Source organism: Zootoca vivipara, chromosome 10, assembly GCF_965207765.1.
Source record: "Zootoca vivipara chromosome 10, rZooViv2.hap1.1, whole genome shotgun sequence".
Taxonomy (NCBI): Eukaryota; Metazoa; Chordata; class Lepidosauria; order Squamata; family Lacertidae; genus Zootoca; species Zootoca vivipara.
In genome coordinates, this window is record NC_142593.1 from 32,712,748 (window position 1) to 32,730,056 (window position 17,309).

A 17,309-nucleotide genomic window follows, 5' to 3' on the forward strand; every position below is an offset into this window, starting at 1 on the left:
TGGAGAAGTTTGATTGTTTTATATTGGTTTGTTTGTTCTAACGTCCTGTTTATCATTGCATTGTGCAATAAACTTACATTTTTAATATACAGTATCAGAACATTTACAAACTGCATTCCATATAAAATAGCAAGGCAGTTTACAGCATAAAATCAATACAAAAGAAAACAAACCACACAAACACTACAGATAATCTGATATCTCTAATGGAGCCAGTGCTAAAAATCAAAGCTTGAGAATGTTGTCATGAATAGGTATGTTTTAACCAGCTGGTTGAACACCATTACCATAAGGGCCTACCATATATCTAGGGAAAGGCTATTGCACAGTATTTCCCATCAGACAAATCTCTGATGGGTGCAGTATGACTAACAGAGCTTCCTCTGATGATCTCAATGAACAGTCTGGATTGTAAAGAAGGTGATCACTCAGATCACTTGACTGGACTTTAGCAGCATAACCTTATACTTGACTTGGTAGCAAATAGGCAGCCAGTGGAACTCCTCTAGTACACAAATGCTATAAATGTGCGGTAGGATGTACCACTGAGCATCCTGACCACTGCATTTTGCACTACCATAGCAGCAGTTATTGAACCAACCTTAAGAGCAGCCTCACACAGAGTTCACTGCAGTCTAGAGGTTACAAATGTTTGGCTCAAGCTGTCTCTGTCCAGGAAAGGGCATGGCCGGCATACCAGCTGAAACTCACAAAAGGCGATGTAGGTAAAAGTTAATTGTTCATTTATTTATGATATTTGTATGTTGTTCCATACCATGAAGTTATCTCGAAGCCTTACAAAAAAATATGTACAAACAATTGACATATATAGTAACAAAACTTTTTTTAAAAAAAAGGGAGGAATGAAATTTGCTTAAATTCAGCAAAGCAGAACCTGCTGACCCCCCCCCCCCATTAGAAACATACTTTAAACAGAGAGGCTCAGAATATCTCAGTTATTTAATAAGCTTGGGGAAACACCCGGTGCTCAAAAGATGTTGCCATGCAAACCTCCTTGTAGAGGTTATTATGTAACCAGGGTGCCACTACTGAAAAGTCCCTCTCCCGGTTGGTTAAATGAAGAAGCACCTCTTTTTGTCTAAACCAGAGGTTTCCAAACTGGGGTTCATGGACCACAAGTGGCCATTCAGGATGTTTTGTGGGAAATCTGCACCATTTCAATTCTATAGTATGTTACGGAATTCAAATTGCAATACAATAGAATTAAATATTAAAAAATAAAAGAAACAATAAATATAGGTATCTGAAGAAGTGTGCATGCACACGAAAGCTCATACCAATAACAAACTTAGTTGGTCTCTAAGGTGCTACTGGAAGGAATTTTTAAAATAAATATACAACGAATGACCATATACCATTTGGCACAGACAGGGGCGAAAACCATTAAGTGTTCCATCGAGACCCTCTGCAATTTTCCAGTGGCTGCTGTGGCGAGAGTGGCGTTGGGAATATTTCGCCAGTCAGCTTTGTTGAATGATGCCTGGGCTCTGGCGTCACCAAAGAGGGAGGGAGAAGAACAAACACCTCTTGCCACTTTATTCACAGTGCAAATGGAATGTCCCTGCTGGGTTACAAAGGAAAACCAAAGCAGCCGGGCACCTGGCACACCCAACACAACGTGCCTGACCTTATGCACCCTCTTCCCCGACCTATTCGCTTCGGGGTCTGCTAAGGAGAAAAGGATCGCCTGCTGGCTTGGCTTGGCCTTCCCTTCCCCTGACTGCGGGGCCTGTTGGTCTCCATCGCCCCCGCGTGCGCGCTCCAAGCCTCATTGGACACTTCTGAGTAAACAAATGCACCGGCTCGGGTCGTTTGCGCGTCGAAAGTGACAGGCAGGTTCACCTCCGGACCCTGGAGCCCGAGGGCTGGGCCCACCAAGGCCCGGGCCTTCTTTGCCCCCCGGTCTACTCGCCCGGGCATTGTTCGCCCACCTCGTCCTTTCTGCTTCTGGAGGCAGCGATGGGAATGATTTGCTGCAGATGACATCAGCTGCCTGGGGCTGGATGCTGGCGAAGCAGCAGCAGCAGCAGCAGCAAGCGAGCAAGGCAGCGCGCGTGGCTGTGCCGGGTCCCCTCCTCCTCCTCCTCCTCCGCCGACGCCTCCCTCCTCCTCCTCGCCAGGTCCCAGCCCCGCACTGTCTCGGTATAAAAGCGCCGCCGCCTCCCCGCCCTCCCTCACTCGCCCGGCTGCCTGGAGCGCGGTGGTGCCTCTCGAGCGCGCGGTTTTGTGGCTTTTTTTCCCGCCCCTCGCGAGGGAAGGAGGGAGGCGCTTCTTTGGAACTAAAAGCCTTTTCGTCCTGCCGCCTCTCCTCTCTCGTCGCCGCTGCCTGAAGGGAGAAAAGGCGAGGAGGAGGAGGAGGAGGAGAGGGGCTTTGCCAGGATGGCGACGGTGGTGCTGGAAGCGGAGACGGAGCCGTCTTGTAGCCTCCCCAACGCGGTGCCCCCCTCGCCGAGCCTGTCGCACCGCTTTCTCGACAGCAAATTCTACCTCCTGGTCGTTGTAGGCGAGCTCGTCACCGAGGAGCATCTGAGGAGAGCCATAGGCAATATAGAGCGAGGTAAGGCGCCGCCGCCAGGCAGCTCTCCTGCCTCCTTTCCTCTCTCCCTCCTTCAGGAGCCAGGCGAAGAGATACTTCAGCTGCCGCCCTCCGTCTCTCTCTCTCTCCAGGGACGGCCAGTCGGGTGGGGTGGGGAGGGAAAGGGCTGGAGAGGCGACCTACAGGTTGCGTGGCGCGAAAAGTCCCGCAGCCAAAGGGGGTTTCTGCGCCATCGAAGCCCGTGACTGTGCATGATCTAACCTTGGCACAGCCGCCTCCCCGTCGGATCTGCTGCTCATTGTGGTCTGAGGTTGAAATCGGTGCGGGGTTTCACTGGGCTGACTTCATGGTCCAGACAGAGAGAAGGTCGAGAAAGGGGAAATTGATGCAACCGCTCCCTCTCCTCTCCCCCACCCCTGTGTGTGTGTGTGTGTGTTGGGAGGGGGCGAGGAGGATCCCCTGTCTAGAACTGCGGCTGTAGAGTTGGCAGCAATCTCCATCAGCCTCGGCTTTCCTATCCAGCCTCTTCTGACTCCGTTTCAGACTCCTCTTGGAGTTGCATTGCGCATGGAATGAAAGAAGCTGCAGCTGGAATCGCGGAAGGGTGTGTTTTCTCCACTGGCTGGCTGCAGTTCTTGGGTGGAGGTGGCGCGGGGTGGGGTGGGGTGGGGGGACGCGGCGAGATGGAAGAAATGGCTCCCTTATAATTAATGGCTTTGTTTTTAACCATAGCTGACTTTGACAGCAAACCAACAACCCTGAAATACAGTCAGAGAAAAGTTGATTACCCCGCTGCCCACCGCCTTCTCTGTGGTGGTTGGGGAAGCTTGTACAACATTGCACTCATCAAACAAGAGTCTCTGAATCGGCTCCTTTTTTTTTGCAAAGCCATGTAAGAAGGAGGCATTGCAGGAATCCAGTGGGGATTTCTTTCTTGGGCAGGTGGGTGGGTGTCCAAGGTAGTCTCACTTCATAGCGGTGCCTTGAGATGCTCATGGCTCTTGAGAATCCTGCACCAGCAACAGAGTAGCGGGGAGACAGGCTCTTTGACTCCCCCCCCCCCTCCAAAGACCTGCAATTCTGGCTTTCTGCATTTAGCTGCGCCAGTTGGCACAAGGAAGGTGGCAAGGGGACACCACCCCCTCCTCCCATCCTCTTAAAGCAGTTGATCTTGAGTTTGCGCCACTTTTTCCTTCTGTGAGTCATTCCGCCTTCTCGCTCCCAGCATTGTCATTAGACACCCTCCCCAACCTCCCAAACTAGCTGGGCAGAGCAGAGGTCGTTCAGGTCTTTTGCAGAGCCAGCAACAGTCCCTCCTTTGCTTTCTCTTTCTCGCCTCTTGGTGCTGCTGCTGGGGAGTCTGCCCAGAGATACCGGCTTGTGGGCGTGGTGCAGTCCGCAGTGCGGTCCCTATGGCAGCCCATAGCGGACAAAGGGCGTTTACACAGTCAAGGAGAAAAAGAAAAATGCGTTAAATAAGCATCGGAAAGTAGACAGGCTTTGCTGCCTGCAAATTGAAGCAAAAAAGATTTTGAGAATGATCTCTTAAGCTGCAAAAGGTGCAGCTCCTGACAAGAGATGCTGCAGCAGCTTCCTTTGTTTCTAACTTTAAGCCATAAGTATTCTGGGGTTTGTTTCAGGAACCTTAGAACAAAACTGAAACTTCAGGAAAAAATTTTTCCAAGAAAAACAACAGTAACAATAAAGGACAGAAGCCCTGGTTATAAAATTTTGAGCACTTTCCCTGTTAAATCTTGTCATTGCCCAGCTACAGACATTGCCCAGCTATAGAACTGTATTGTTAACTTTTACAGTACTGTATTTTATAAAAGTAGCATTGGAATACTGCCCGAAACAAGTGGATTTCTTATAGATGATCTTAAATATAATGCTCTGCATTGTGTCATTCTGGGGAATGCAGTTGTGCACTGCAAATGGGATAAATGATGCACAAGTGTTAAAAGGCAGTATTCATAGCTTTCATACAAGTCATTAGTGGGCTAATATTACCGGTAAGTTTTTGAGCAAATGCATTTCATTTCTAGTGGGTTTTGGCTTTTATCTGGGAGAGAACAAGGGATTTCAGGAATCTGCCATTTTCAAAGAACCCTTAGGCAGTGCCTTGATTACATTCTTGCTATATAGGTGTGGTTCAGCAGATGGAGAGCTCCAGTTGGTTCCTATTGTTGCTTCACTCCCTACAAGTGGTTCGAACTCATAATTTCTTTGTGCATCTTTTCTCGAATCCACATTGTAGTGAAGACATTACTGCCTGCATTGGTGGCTATTTTTTATAAATTGACCTGTTTTATCTGTCCCATTGTATAATGTCACGTCACTTGCTCAGAATGAAAGTCTTTGTTTTAGACTGCTCTGGATATTTTCTTTTTAGCTTTATCTGAAGTTTTAGCTTAAGCCTGAACTAGCTGTTTCTTACTTAAAGTTATTAATAATTGATATAGTAAATGGATGTGTGTTGTGCTCTCAAGGCATCTGATGCCAACTTGCTCACATTCCCCCAGAAGAAATAAGTTCTGTTCCTGCACCATTCCCCCCCCCCACTTGCTTTATTGTTTGGTTGTAGATCCTTAGAAGCAATGCCTACTTTAAAAAAACTGGATTAGAGATTGAGAGGAATACATGCTATTTTTAGAAATCCAGGGTCTCTTATTAATGATTTTATGCTGAACCTGGTTTGGGGAAGAATGCAGATTTTTCTTTTTCTGTGGAGCTTGATTATATCAGGCATCCCCAAACTGTTGCCCTCCAGATGTTTTGGCCTACAACTCCCATGATCCCTAGCTAACAGGACCAGTGGTCAGGGATGATGGGAATTGTAGTCCAAAACATCTGGAGGGCCGAAGTTTGGGGATGCCTGGATTATATAGTTAATGAGTGGACATATTACTGTAAGTTCTCATTTGAAGTATGCATTCCCAACAAGGGCCTCAATATTTCAGGTAACTTTACCTGTGCTCTCAGTTTTGTGCCTTGGGCACCACCCTTGAATATGCTGGATTAATGAGATTAATGAGACTCACTGCAGAGAAATCTGAGAAGACTTCATGTACTGATGACTTATTAGAGGTTTATCCTGAATGATCTGAAGGGTGAAGATTTGGTTTTTGTTCTAAAAATTGTCAAGAGGGACTTTGTCCAGCATTATTTAATAATCTCCATAAGCTATTTGTTTTAATTCGCTGGCTACCCTTTTTCAGTACTTAAAAGACTGACTCTAGGATCTGTACAAAACTCAAGATTTGTGGGTGTGCCCTGGTTGCTAATGGAGGGGAGTGGTCTGCTGTAAGGCCTGCTTCTCTTCCCACAGAAGAAAACAACTTGATATCAATTGGAATTTCATTAGTCACTCACATTAATAACAGCAGACTATCTATCTATCTATCTATCTATCTATTTCCAGATTTTCCCCTGTATTAGTGAATTTTGTGTTGTGTTTCTGTCTTGTTTCTGTCAGAACTGCTGAATCATGGAGCTGTGTTGATGACTGGCAATAGATTGTTACTAAGTTGCCACATTTTATTTTCAATACATAGTCCTGGCTTTGATCCACACAATTCCCAATTTGCTGCAACGATACTGCATGATATGCAGCTACAAATGATATATGGCTGGAGTTTATTTTTAAACAGCAGAAGGCAAATTGCTCAATTTGGCTACCTAATGCTTTGTGCTGTGATTGCCCATCACCAAGTGGTCTGATCATAAATGATCAATGCAAATATGACCCCACAAGAATATATATTCAATTCTATCTTATCCACATGACAAATGATACTGAATGTTGCTCACAATGAAATGCTTGTGATATCTGGAAACCATGAAATATGAACACTGTTTTATTATGTTGCATTAAACAAATTCTGAATATACTCTATGGAAGAACAGTAAAAATCTAAAAGGAAACGAAGGTCAGATTCAAAACAGGCATCATATTTGTATCTCTACACTAAGCAACTGGGTCAAAACATCCTCTCTTTGATATCTCCCTGTACTGGATTGAACAAAGAACCGTCACGAAGTAATACTATTTCTTTTTGTTACTTTTGAATCTCTGACTGTATGCAGTTTATACAAGGGATGGCACTGAGAATAAATGTCATTGAAAACTATTTGGTGAAGTTTTTCGTCCTCTTGTTGACTTAGATGGGGCTATATGCATAACTGTGTAGGATTGCAGCTTAAAGTGTAAGGCACAGTTTACACATGGCTTATTCATCACCCACTAAGTATGGAAGAAATAGGTGATACCAGTATGCACGTGTGATACAGCTCACAGATCAGTAAGCTCAGGCTTACTCTGGGAGGGAGAGTATGATTATTGCTTTCAGAGCAAGAAATCCTAGGCTCTGTTCCTGGACATATCCATAAACCAGAAGAAGTGGGCACCACACCTTTCAGAGATTTTCTTTCTTTCTTTAGGGGAAGGATTGTAGTTTGGTGGTACAGCAGATGTTTTGTGAACAAATGTCCTATGTCCAATCTGTAGCATCTCTAGTTGAAATTGGATCAGTGAGCACGCAGACAGTTCTAGGTTAGAAGGACAGATAGTTTGACCTAGTATCATCTATATTCCTATTGCAGGCTCAACCTTCCTTTCTCCTTATACTTTTCAGTGGAGAAAGTTTTGCATTTGGTTGAGGAAGATGTTATGAGTCAGTTCAAAGTGTGGATCTGCCTCCCCCCCCCCCTTTGGACTCTGACACTAGCGGTCATTACTGATGGGAGGAAGGTCCATTCTAATTTAAATGATGTAGGCTTTTCAGCAAAAATTGAATTCAGAAACTCCAGTGCCCTAAATGGTTGGGAACATGATTTAGCTTATATGACTGACACATTTAGTAAACATATCCAACAAAAATACAGCAGATTAATTTTTCATCCTATATAAATCTCATAAGTTTTTGCAATAAATTTTTGCAACAGCCCAGATAGTGACTCATCAGGGATTATCAGCAAATTTCATTACGTATTTCTTTCCATCTAAAACACATCTGCAAGTATTTCAATATGCCTCAAAGTTTGTTTAACCATTAACACATATGGAGAACATATATATGCACTTAAAATAGATGCATTTATATCTGGAATTTTTAATCTGTCCAACAAGCTGATTGTTTTAAAACTAGATAAGGACTGTGTGAAAATTGTCTAAGACATCCCCCCCCCTTTTTTTTTGCCAAGATCATGTGCAACAGAAGGATCAAGCAACTGTGAATGACATTAGTGGTACAGAATCATCATTGGAATGGCTGTATTTTACTGCACATAAAATAACCACTACTCCCGAAAGAGGAAAACTAGACTTTCTTTTTTTTCCCTAGTGAGATTTTGTTGCTATTGCAAGCATTTTGAATTTAAGCTAGTAAATGCTAGAATTTAAAACTGCTCTCACATAACTTTTAAAAGCTTTATATGATTAGCTAGGTCCCTTGAAATTATGTCTCCTTAGCTACATCAAGATACATTTTTTATAATATAAACTATGATAAAATCTCAACACTGGGACAGAAGTAAAGTTCCAACTAGCAGTATTCACCCATTCTGATATTACTGTTACTGTGGTGCTGGAGGAGACTCTTGAGCAGGGGTCCCCAAACTACGGCCCCCGGGCCGGATGCGGCCCAATCGGCCTTCCAATCCGGCCCGCGACGACCCCCGCCGCCCGCTGCCGCCGCCCGCTCTCGCGGCGCGCGGCGCAGCGGCGATCTAAAAAATCGGCAAAAAATCGCCGAAAATTCTTTGTGCGCATGCGTACGGGCCTCTCCCGACCCGGAAGAGGTCATTTCTGGTGCACTTCCGGGTCGGGGGAGGCCCATACGCATGCGCACAAGCGATTTTCGGCGATTTTTTTTCCCGCCCGTGTGCGCGTGCGCATGCGCACGGGCGCGCACTCCCCCGCCCTCCGGCCCGCTGCGCGCGCACTCCCCTGCCGTCCGGCCCACCGCGCGGTCGGCGCGGCGGGCACCGGCCCGCCGCTCGGTAAGTCTGGGGACCCCTGCTCTTGAGAGTCCCATGGACTGCAAGAAGATCAAACCTATTCATTCTGAAGGAAATCAGCACTGAGTGCTCCCTGGAAGGACAAATCCTGAAGCTGAGGCTCCAATACTTTGGCCACTTCATGAGAAGAAAAGACTCCCTGGAAAAGACCCTGATGTTGGGAAAGATTGAGGGCACAAGGAGAAGGGAATGACAGAGGACGAGATGGTTGGACAGTGTTCTCGAAGCCACCAACATGAGTCTGACCAAACTGCGGGAGGCAGTGGAAGACAGGAGTGCCTGGCGTGCTCTGGTCCATGGGGTCACGAAGATTCAGACATGACTAAAAGACTAAACAACAAACAAATATTACTGTGCTGTAAAGCTCCCCTATTTTTAAAAAACCATTCCATGGTTTCAAGCTCCATATATTAAATGAGGGATGATTAACTTGTGGTCCTCCAGATGCTGTTGAACCCAAACTCCCACCAACCCATCTGGCATAGCCAGTGGTTGTGTTTTATGGGAGTTGCACTCCAACAATATCAGTAGGTTCACAGGATCCCCATTTCCGTTTACACAAGTGTATAAGCACAGTCTTCTAGACTCCACTGCTTTTTTTCTTTCTACATCAGACAAACAATTTGACCATTTAGAGTTTCTTTAACTTTCTTCTATATGTACTTTGATTTTGTTTTGACTTCCTCCATCTGAAAACAGGCAAGTGACCTTTTGAAATATGACATGGCAACTAGTTTGGACTTGCTTTTCAAAACATCTCTGCTTATTCTGCCATTTAGAACTACTGCTTGCAGGCTTTTTTAAAATATAAAGTTACAATCCTAAAACTGTCTTGGATTATTACGTGCATTTAACATTGAGTATTTGTGTCTTGTAGAGCCCTGTATCACAGGGAAGCCTTTCCCAAGCAAACAGTAAAATTCTGTTCTTTTTAATTTTTTTAAGTGCACTTTGGTTTAAAAGTTTTAGTGCAGCACATTAATCTGGGGGCGAGTGAACATCTGCATCAGGAATAAGAGGGAAATAAAGATCTAAATTGGCATCTACTGCTCCTTTGGATCCTGCCGCCTCACCTCATAGGTGGATTTAGGTGAGCACGACCTGTTTGGTCATACTGGGTGTGGTGCCACAGGGGGAACCACAGCTGTTAGGTAGAATGGAAGGTGAGAGGCACCGAATTTTGGTATTGCACAGGGTGCCACTGAAATTCGAAACCCCAAGGTCTGTGACTGCTCACCTGACCTCCTGGATGGGCTGGTCCTGGTGGTATGTACAGGAGAGATTGAAGTCCTACAAAGGGAAAAGTGAGCGATTTCTTCACTAGAAAAAGAGGGCCTTATACATACAGGACTCAAAGAAAGACTAGCATCCACATGTAATTGCCTGCATAAAAAACGTTGTGAGGCTTTGGGCTTGTCACAAGTTGCCACAGAGTCTGGATCTGAGATGGAAATGTAGGCATGAGGGCTAAAGCCAGAAAACATGGCTGGAGGGCTAGGGATGAGGTACCAGATTAGAGTCAGGGATGGGAGTTATAGTCGCACACAGGATGGAAGTCAAATTCACCTTGCTTCACTCCATCAAATATAATGATGGAGTGAAGCAAGGTGAAGCAGTGCAGGGTTGAAGCAAAGCAAGTGTGAAGGATGGAAAAGCAGGTGTGCTACCCAATGGAATGACTTAAGACTGCCAAACCAACCTAGAAGGAGCTATCAGGGTGTGGTGCCAGTTGACAGTGTTCAGGCCTATGGTGCCTGGTCTGTCTGTCTGTCTGTCTGTCTGTCTGTCTGTCTGTCTGTCTGTCTGTCTGTCTGTCTGTCAGTGCTGGTGCAGGAGATAGGCTGGTTGCCAGAGGGGCCCCATTTAAAACACTCCCTGTCCACCAACCCCAGGCACTTTTGCTTGGGAATCAAAACAGCTAGCTAGCTGAAGGCCTTCTTTCAAGCACAAACTATGTAACCCAACAATCCATTTATTATGGACAGCCCAGAACAAAAGGGTAGATTGGCACACTGCTATTACTGCTACTATTTATAGCACTGTGGTGCATGCTTTCCTTTGCAACTGCAGTGTGGTTAACGAGTTTGACAAGGTTGCTGTTGTGGGAAGAAATGAAAAATAAAGTTTCCTCTTGTGACAGGGATTTGGATTTTGAGTCATATGGGAAATAAATGAAAGTGTGAAAGACACCAACTAAATGTTGACTATTCAAAATTAGTCACCACTTTTTGAGTTTTTGCCACACTTTCATATATGGATAAAGACTAATACAGTAAAAGAATTTCACTCTTCCATTGTGTTTATACATAAAGAAGTGGACAATGTAATCCAAGTTAGTGATTGTGAGTAAAGAAATGTGGTCTCAGCTGAGGCAATATACCCTAAATCCAATGTACGCTTTCAAAGTAAATCAGAGTAACAGATTTGTCCATTGCAAACCAGTATTTTTCAATAAGGGAAGTTTGTTTTTTGTATGTTACATGTTATTTCAGGTGCATAAGCAAAGTTTCAGGTGCATAAGCAAAACTAATTTGCTGAATTTACTGAAAATAAAATGTTGCCAAAAAATAGTTACTAGGAAGAAGTTACAAGAATTTTATGCATGCAGAATGAGTAAAAAAAACCCCACAACCATTCCAAATTAACTATGTTGTGAATAGGTTTGAAAATATTATCAGTTGTAATCCTGCTACATAATAACCAAACTAGTACCGTGTTTCTCATATTATAAGACACGTCTTATATTTATTTTTTCCTCAAAAAAACACACTATGGCTTATTTTCAAGGGATGTCTTATTTTTTTCCTCCTCCTCCAGCCGCGGCCGGCATTGCTGCTGCGCCTATCACTATGTCTTATTTTCGGGGTATGGCTTATATTCCTTGAATGCTTAAAAATCCTGCTATGGCTTATTTTATGGGTATGTCTTAAAATATGAGAAACAGGGTAACAGTTCTTAAAGTTGTGTTTACAAGGGCTTGAGCAGAAATTCATTGAACAACTATTGTACTGTATTCAGAAGTGCTAGAAAATGCTTAGCATGGTGATGGAATGGGGTCCTGGAAAATGAGAACAGATTATTTATTTGTTTTTAATCACCATGTGGCTTTTAAGAGCATAGAGTATTCAGATAGGGCACAGATTTTATTAAAATAAAATTCAAAAATATGCAATCTGTTTATATCCAATAATTACATGTATTTAATTTTTATCTTGATTTTTAGGGATTCGATCATGGGACACAAACCTTATTGAATGCAACTTGGATCAAGAACTTAAGCTTTTTGTGTCTCGCCATTCAGCTCGATTCTCTCCAGATGTGCGGGGTAGGTTTTATTTTTCTCTCTTTACCCATAAATAGCACAAAAGAATGTAAAAATACCTACTGGCATAATGGCACATGATTTCAGTTTAATTCATTAAACTATTATTTTTCCCCCATGGCAAAATAGGTCTTCTGGATAATGTGTGTTCATGTATATAGAATTATTTGTGGCTCTTTGGTTAAAAACCACACCATGTAAGATACAGTGGAAAAAACAGTCAGGTATATAAACATGGGATCACAGCCATAGACTGTAATTCAAACATGCTTGCAAGGAAGTAAGTCTCATTGAGCTCAGGGGGATTTAATTCCCTGGAAATATTCCTAGTTGGGCAAAAAGCCTTGTAAACAGCTATGCTGTTTATCATATCTTGCACATGGGTTCTGTTTCTGGACAAACATTTTTGCAGAGTTCTACACTTTCCTCATACAGTATATTCACTTTTGTGCAATAAAATAACAGTGCAAAGAAAGCCCCACTGAGTTTAATGGTGCTTACTCTCAGGAAACTGGGGTTAGCACTTTAGCCTAAACTGTAACTTTGCATATTAAAGGTAAAGGTACCCCTGACCATTAGGTCCAGTCACGGATGACTCTGGGGTTGCGGCGCTCATCTCGCTCTATAGCTTCCGGGTCATGTGGCTAGCATGACTAAGCCGCTTCTGGTGAACCAGAGCAGTGCACGGAAATGCCATTTACCTTCCCACCGGAGCGGTACCTATTTTTCTACTTGCACTTTGACGTGCTTTCAAACTGCTAGGTGGGCAGGAGCTGGGACCGAGCAATGGGAGCTCACCCCCATCGTGGGGATTCAAACTGCCAACCTTCTGATCGGTAAGCCCTAGGATCTGTGGTTTAGACCACAGTGCCACCCGTGTCCCCTTAACTCTGCATATTAGTTACATTTAAAATAGTTGGGCAGAGTGTTAAGTGGTTATAGATTGACATGGAAATATGAATAAGCAGATAGTACTTAATGGCCATCCAACCTCCTCTTAAAAACCTCCAATAAAGGAGAATCCACCACCTTCTAAAAGGCTTTTTTTTTTGCTGCTGTATCATGTTAGGCTGATGGTCTGCTAAGACCCCTAGATCCTTTTCACATGTACTATTTGCAAGCCAGGTGTCCTCCATCTTATATTTGTGCAGCTGGTTATTCCTACCCAAGTGTAGAACTTTATGTTTGTCCCTATTGAAATTCATTTTGTTAGTTTGGACCCTGACCTTAAATATAAATTAAAGACATTCTGGGTAGGGGAGAGAGAGAGAAGATTCAGTCTCAAATTGGCTCTTCTGCAAGCTTGTGTGTTCACAAGCCTTTCTGTGCGTTCACATGCCTCCTGTAAGGAGGGAAATGTGTTAAGTGGCGAACACTTTCCTGTCTTGTCTGTATGCTCAGGTTTATAAATAAAATGTTAGAAAGTCACACTCAGGATAAAATTTAGTAATTCTTAAGTCTACCCACAGAACTTAGTGATCCTGCCCGTAAGCTGAAGTGACCTTCTGAAAGGTCCTGTCAAAACCTTTAGGAATCTCACTCCCTTGTTGGAAAGTGTTGGGGTGTTTATCAAGCTGAACTTGCTTGTTTTGGTCTAGTCCAGGTATGGCTAAACTTTGCCCTCCAGATGTTTTGGGATTACAACTCCCAACACCCCTAGCTAACAAGACCAGTGGTCAGGGATGATGGGAATTGTAATTCCAAAACAGCTGGTGGGCCAAGTTTGGCCATGCCTGGACTTTAGTCCCACTTAGTTAGGGGCAGAGCAATCATAACCCTTGATACACATTGCTGAAAGGGAATGATTGGGGTGTCGGCTGCACCTGCATAAAGTGTGGTGATGCGTCAATCCCTGCGGCAGCTGTCATAAGACCCCAAAAGCAGATATTTTAGGGCAGAGTGGTGATGTGCTGTGGTGTGGCTCTGTTTGATTCAAAGCTGGTCCATACCTGAAGAGGAGATGAATCCAGGCCTCTGTGCTGGACTGTAGCTGGCAGGGCAAAAAACCAAAGCATGATCCTATCTTCCACCCTGGCTGGCAGGGCAGCAGATGCAATGGAGGGGCCTGATGCTCCATTCTACCCCAGCCTTGGATTAGGACTGTTCTCCTAGTCCCAATGAATGAGCCCCGATGTACACATGCAGCAGAATTAGGTAGTAGAAATGGGCTGCATTGCTTCATGCAGGTGTTTTCCTTTTCAAAATAATCTTCAGTCTTATTTTATATATACTTCCAGCTGTGTGGACTTTCTACTTGCAGTGGATTTCTTTAATGTAGGGAAGCAGTGTGAGTCTGCTCCTAAAGCCTGAAGAGGTAGGGTCAATTCTGTCATCTTAGTCTGTTGTATGCATAGACTTCAGCCTTACACTCTTAGAGGCGATCTGTTCAGGTAAGGATGAACACAGAATACTTTGGTGGGAGGAAAAACAGCCCCTCCATAACTGCAGAACTTGTACAAAAATTTGTTGTCTTACAAAAAATAAGTAGCAATATAGGCAAGCTTATAATGAGCTACTTCATGGATACTGTAGAATTCTAGGAGTGGCTATCACCAATGAATGATGTTGTGATTATTTTTGTCTGTCTTGCACAGCATAGTATTTTGACCTGGCCTGGATCACACCGCTGTTTTCTTTTGCTGTAATTTCATTCATTTTCTTGAAGCATTGCATCAGATTTTGTAGCAGAAATTATAACTGGCACACCCCACCCCCCCGAAATTCAGAAAAAAGAAATGGCTCTGGGTTGTGTTTTTTTTGCTTCTACAAAACAATGAAACAAATATGTAGATGTAGTCTTCTAAATGGCTGTGTTTCACAAATTCAAAAGTATGTTTACAGTTGTTGTTGTTGTTGTTGTTTAGTCGTTTAGTCGTGTCCGACTCTTCGTGACCCCATGGACCATAGCACGCCAGGCACTCCTGTCTTCCACTGCCTCCCGCAGTTTGGTCAAACTCATGTTCGTAGCTTCGAGAACACTGTCCAACCATCTTGTCCTCTGACGTCCCCTTCTCCTAGTGCCCTCAATCTTTCTTCCGGCAATCTTAATTCCGGCTTGGGATTCATCTAGTCCAGCCTTTCGCATGATGAATTCTGCATATAAGTTAAATAAGCAGGGAGACAATATACAACCTTGTCGTACTCCTTTCCCAATTTTGAACCACTCAGTTGTTCCATATCCAGTTCTAACTGTAGCTTCTTGTCCCACATAGAGATTTCTCAGGAGACAGATGAGGTGATCAGGCACTCCCATTTCTTTAAGAACTTGCCATAGTTTGCTGTGGTCGACACAGTCAAAGGCTTTTGCATAGTCAATGAAGCAGAAGTAGACGTTTTTCTAGAACTCTCTAGCTTTCTCCATAATCCAGCGCATGTTTGCTATTTGGTCTCTGGTTCCTCTGCCCTTTCGAAATCCAGCTTGCACTTCTGGGAGTTCTCGGTCCACATACTGCCTAAGCCTGCCTTGTAGAATTTTAAGCATAACCTTGCTAGCGTGTGAAATGATCGCAATTGTGAGGTAGTTGGAGCATTCTTTGGCACTGCTCTTCTTTGGAATTGGGATGTAGACTGATCTTCTCCAATCCTCTGGCCATTGCTGAGTTTTCCAAACTTGCTGGCATATTGGGTGTAGCACCTTAACAGCATCATCTTTTAAAATTTTAAATAGTTCAGCTGGAATATCATCACTTCCACTAGCCTTGTTATTAGCAGTGCTTTCTAAGGCCCATTTGACTTCACTCTCCAAGATGTCTGGCTCAAGGTCAGTAACCACACTACCTGAGGTGTATGAGACCTCCATATCTTTCTGGTATAATTCCTCTGTGTATTCTTGCCACCTCTTCTTGATGTCTTCTGCTTTTGTTAGGTCCTTACCACTTTTGTCCTTTATTATGGTAATCTTTGTACAAAATGTTCCTTTCATATCTCCAATTTTCTTGAACAGATCTCTGGTTTTCCCCATTCTATTGTTTTCCTCTATTTCTTTGCATTGATCATGTTTACAGTATTGTACACTATGCAGATTGTGCTGAGTTTATGAGCCAATTTCATATTTGTTTGACGATACATCTTTTTTTAATGTGGTGAGAGAGGTTAGGCGAGATTTTATTCCTAAAGTATTTAACATAAAATCTGATTTAATAATACTGTACAGTGGTACCTCGGTTTATGAACACAATTGGTTCCGGAAGTCTGTTCATAAACTGAAGCGTTCATAAACTGAAGCGAACTTTTCCATTGAAAGTAATGGAAAGTGGATTAATCCGTTCCAGACGGTCCGCAGAGTACTTAAACTGAAGCGTTCATAAACTGAAGCGAACTTTCCCATTGAAAGTAATGGAAAGTGGATTAATCCGTTCCAGACGGGTCCGCGGAGTACTTAAACTGAAGCGTTCATAAACTGAAGCATGGGTGTAATTGGTTCCGGAAGTCTGTTCATAAACTGAAGTGTTCATAAACTGAAGCGAACTTTCCCATTGAAAGTAATGGAAAATGAATTAATCCGTTCCAGATGGGTCCGCGGTGTTCATAAACCGAAAATTCATAAACCGAGGTGTTCATAAACCGAGGTTCCACTGTATGTAAATGGTGCAGCTTAACTACTTGTGGCACTTTTGCAATGCTGTTCTAATCCTGACATGATGATGTTTTGTGAATCTGCATTCCTCTTTGCATATTCTCTGCACACCTCTTGCCATCCAAGGCTCCCTTGGGAGGAAGAGCAGAACTCAGTAATTTTTTTTTTTTAAATCCATCCTAAGGATATATATGTGACAACGCCAAATTTAGGATTAGGTTTTAAGAAACACCACGTGGTTGATTCAAAGCTATGTGCCTTCCTGCACAGTGGGAGGTTAATGTACAAAAGGTTTGTCTCCTTTCAGATTCCATGTTAGTTGTATAGCACATATAGTAGAATTGAGAAGTACCTTCAGATGGGGAACTCAGTGTACACTTCTAAGGATCCAGGTGTGTGTATTGAAGCCACTGGATTGGATGTGAAATTGGAGAAATCACTGCAGCAAATGTTTCACTTTGATCAAAGGCTGTTAAGTCTCTTGACATGGCCAGTGTGTTTGATAGCTTCATTCAAGAACTAAAATAATGCAAATCCTCCTATTCAAATGAATAAAGCAGGATTATATTATCTTTTGAATGGAAAGATTTGGTGTACTCTAGGAAATATTTTCCAGGAACAATATTTTTGGTCTAGACTTGTACGCTTAATCTGTCATTGTGTCAGATTACAGTTTAATTGCATGTGACTAATTCAGCACTACCTTTATGGCGTGCAGTTGTGAATATGTTTCATGAACTGCAGTATTTGAACAAAATGCTGGAAAGCAATGTTCCAGGTGTGGAAAGAAGTCTGTCTTAAACCTGAAACCCCTAAGAATTTTTTTTTTTTAAAAA

The 17,309-nt window shown here is 43.3% G+C and overlaps 1 protein-coding gene across 1 annotated transcript in view; it reads left to right on the plus strand.

The window, feature by feature from the left end:
* Positions 1-2,197: 2,197 nt before the first annotated feature.
* MAP1B (microtubule associated protein 1B) overlaps positions 2,198-17,309 on the plus strand; it is a 72,328-nt gene continuing 57,216 nt past the window's right edge. Inside the window, exons 1-2 of the mRNA XM_060280224.2 lie at positions 2,198-2,578; positions 11,799-11,900. Coding sequence (XP_060136207.1) covers positions 2,401-2,578; positions 11,799-11,900 — 280 coding nt within the window. The 5' untranslated portion in view covers positions 2,198-2,400. The remainder of the gene's footprint in view (positions 2,579-11,798; positions 11,901-17,309) is intronic.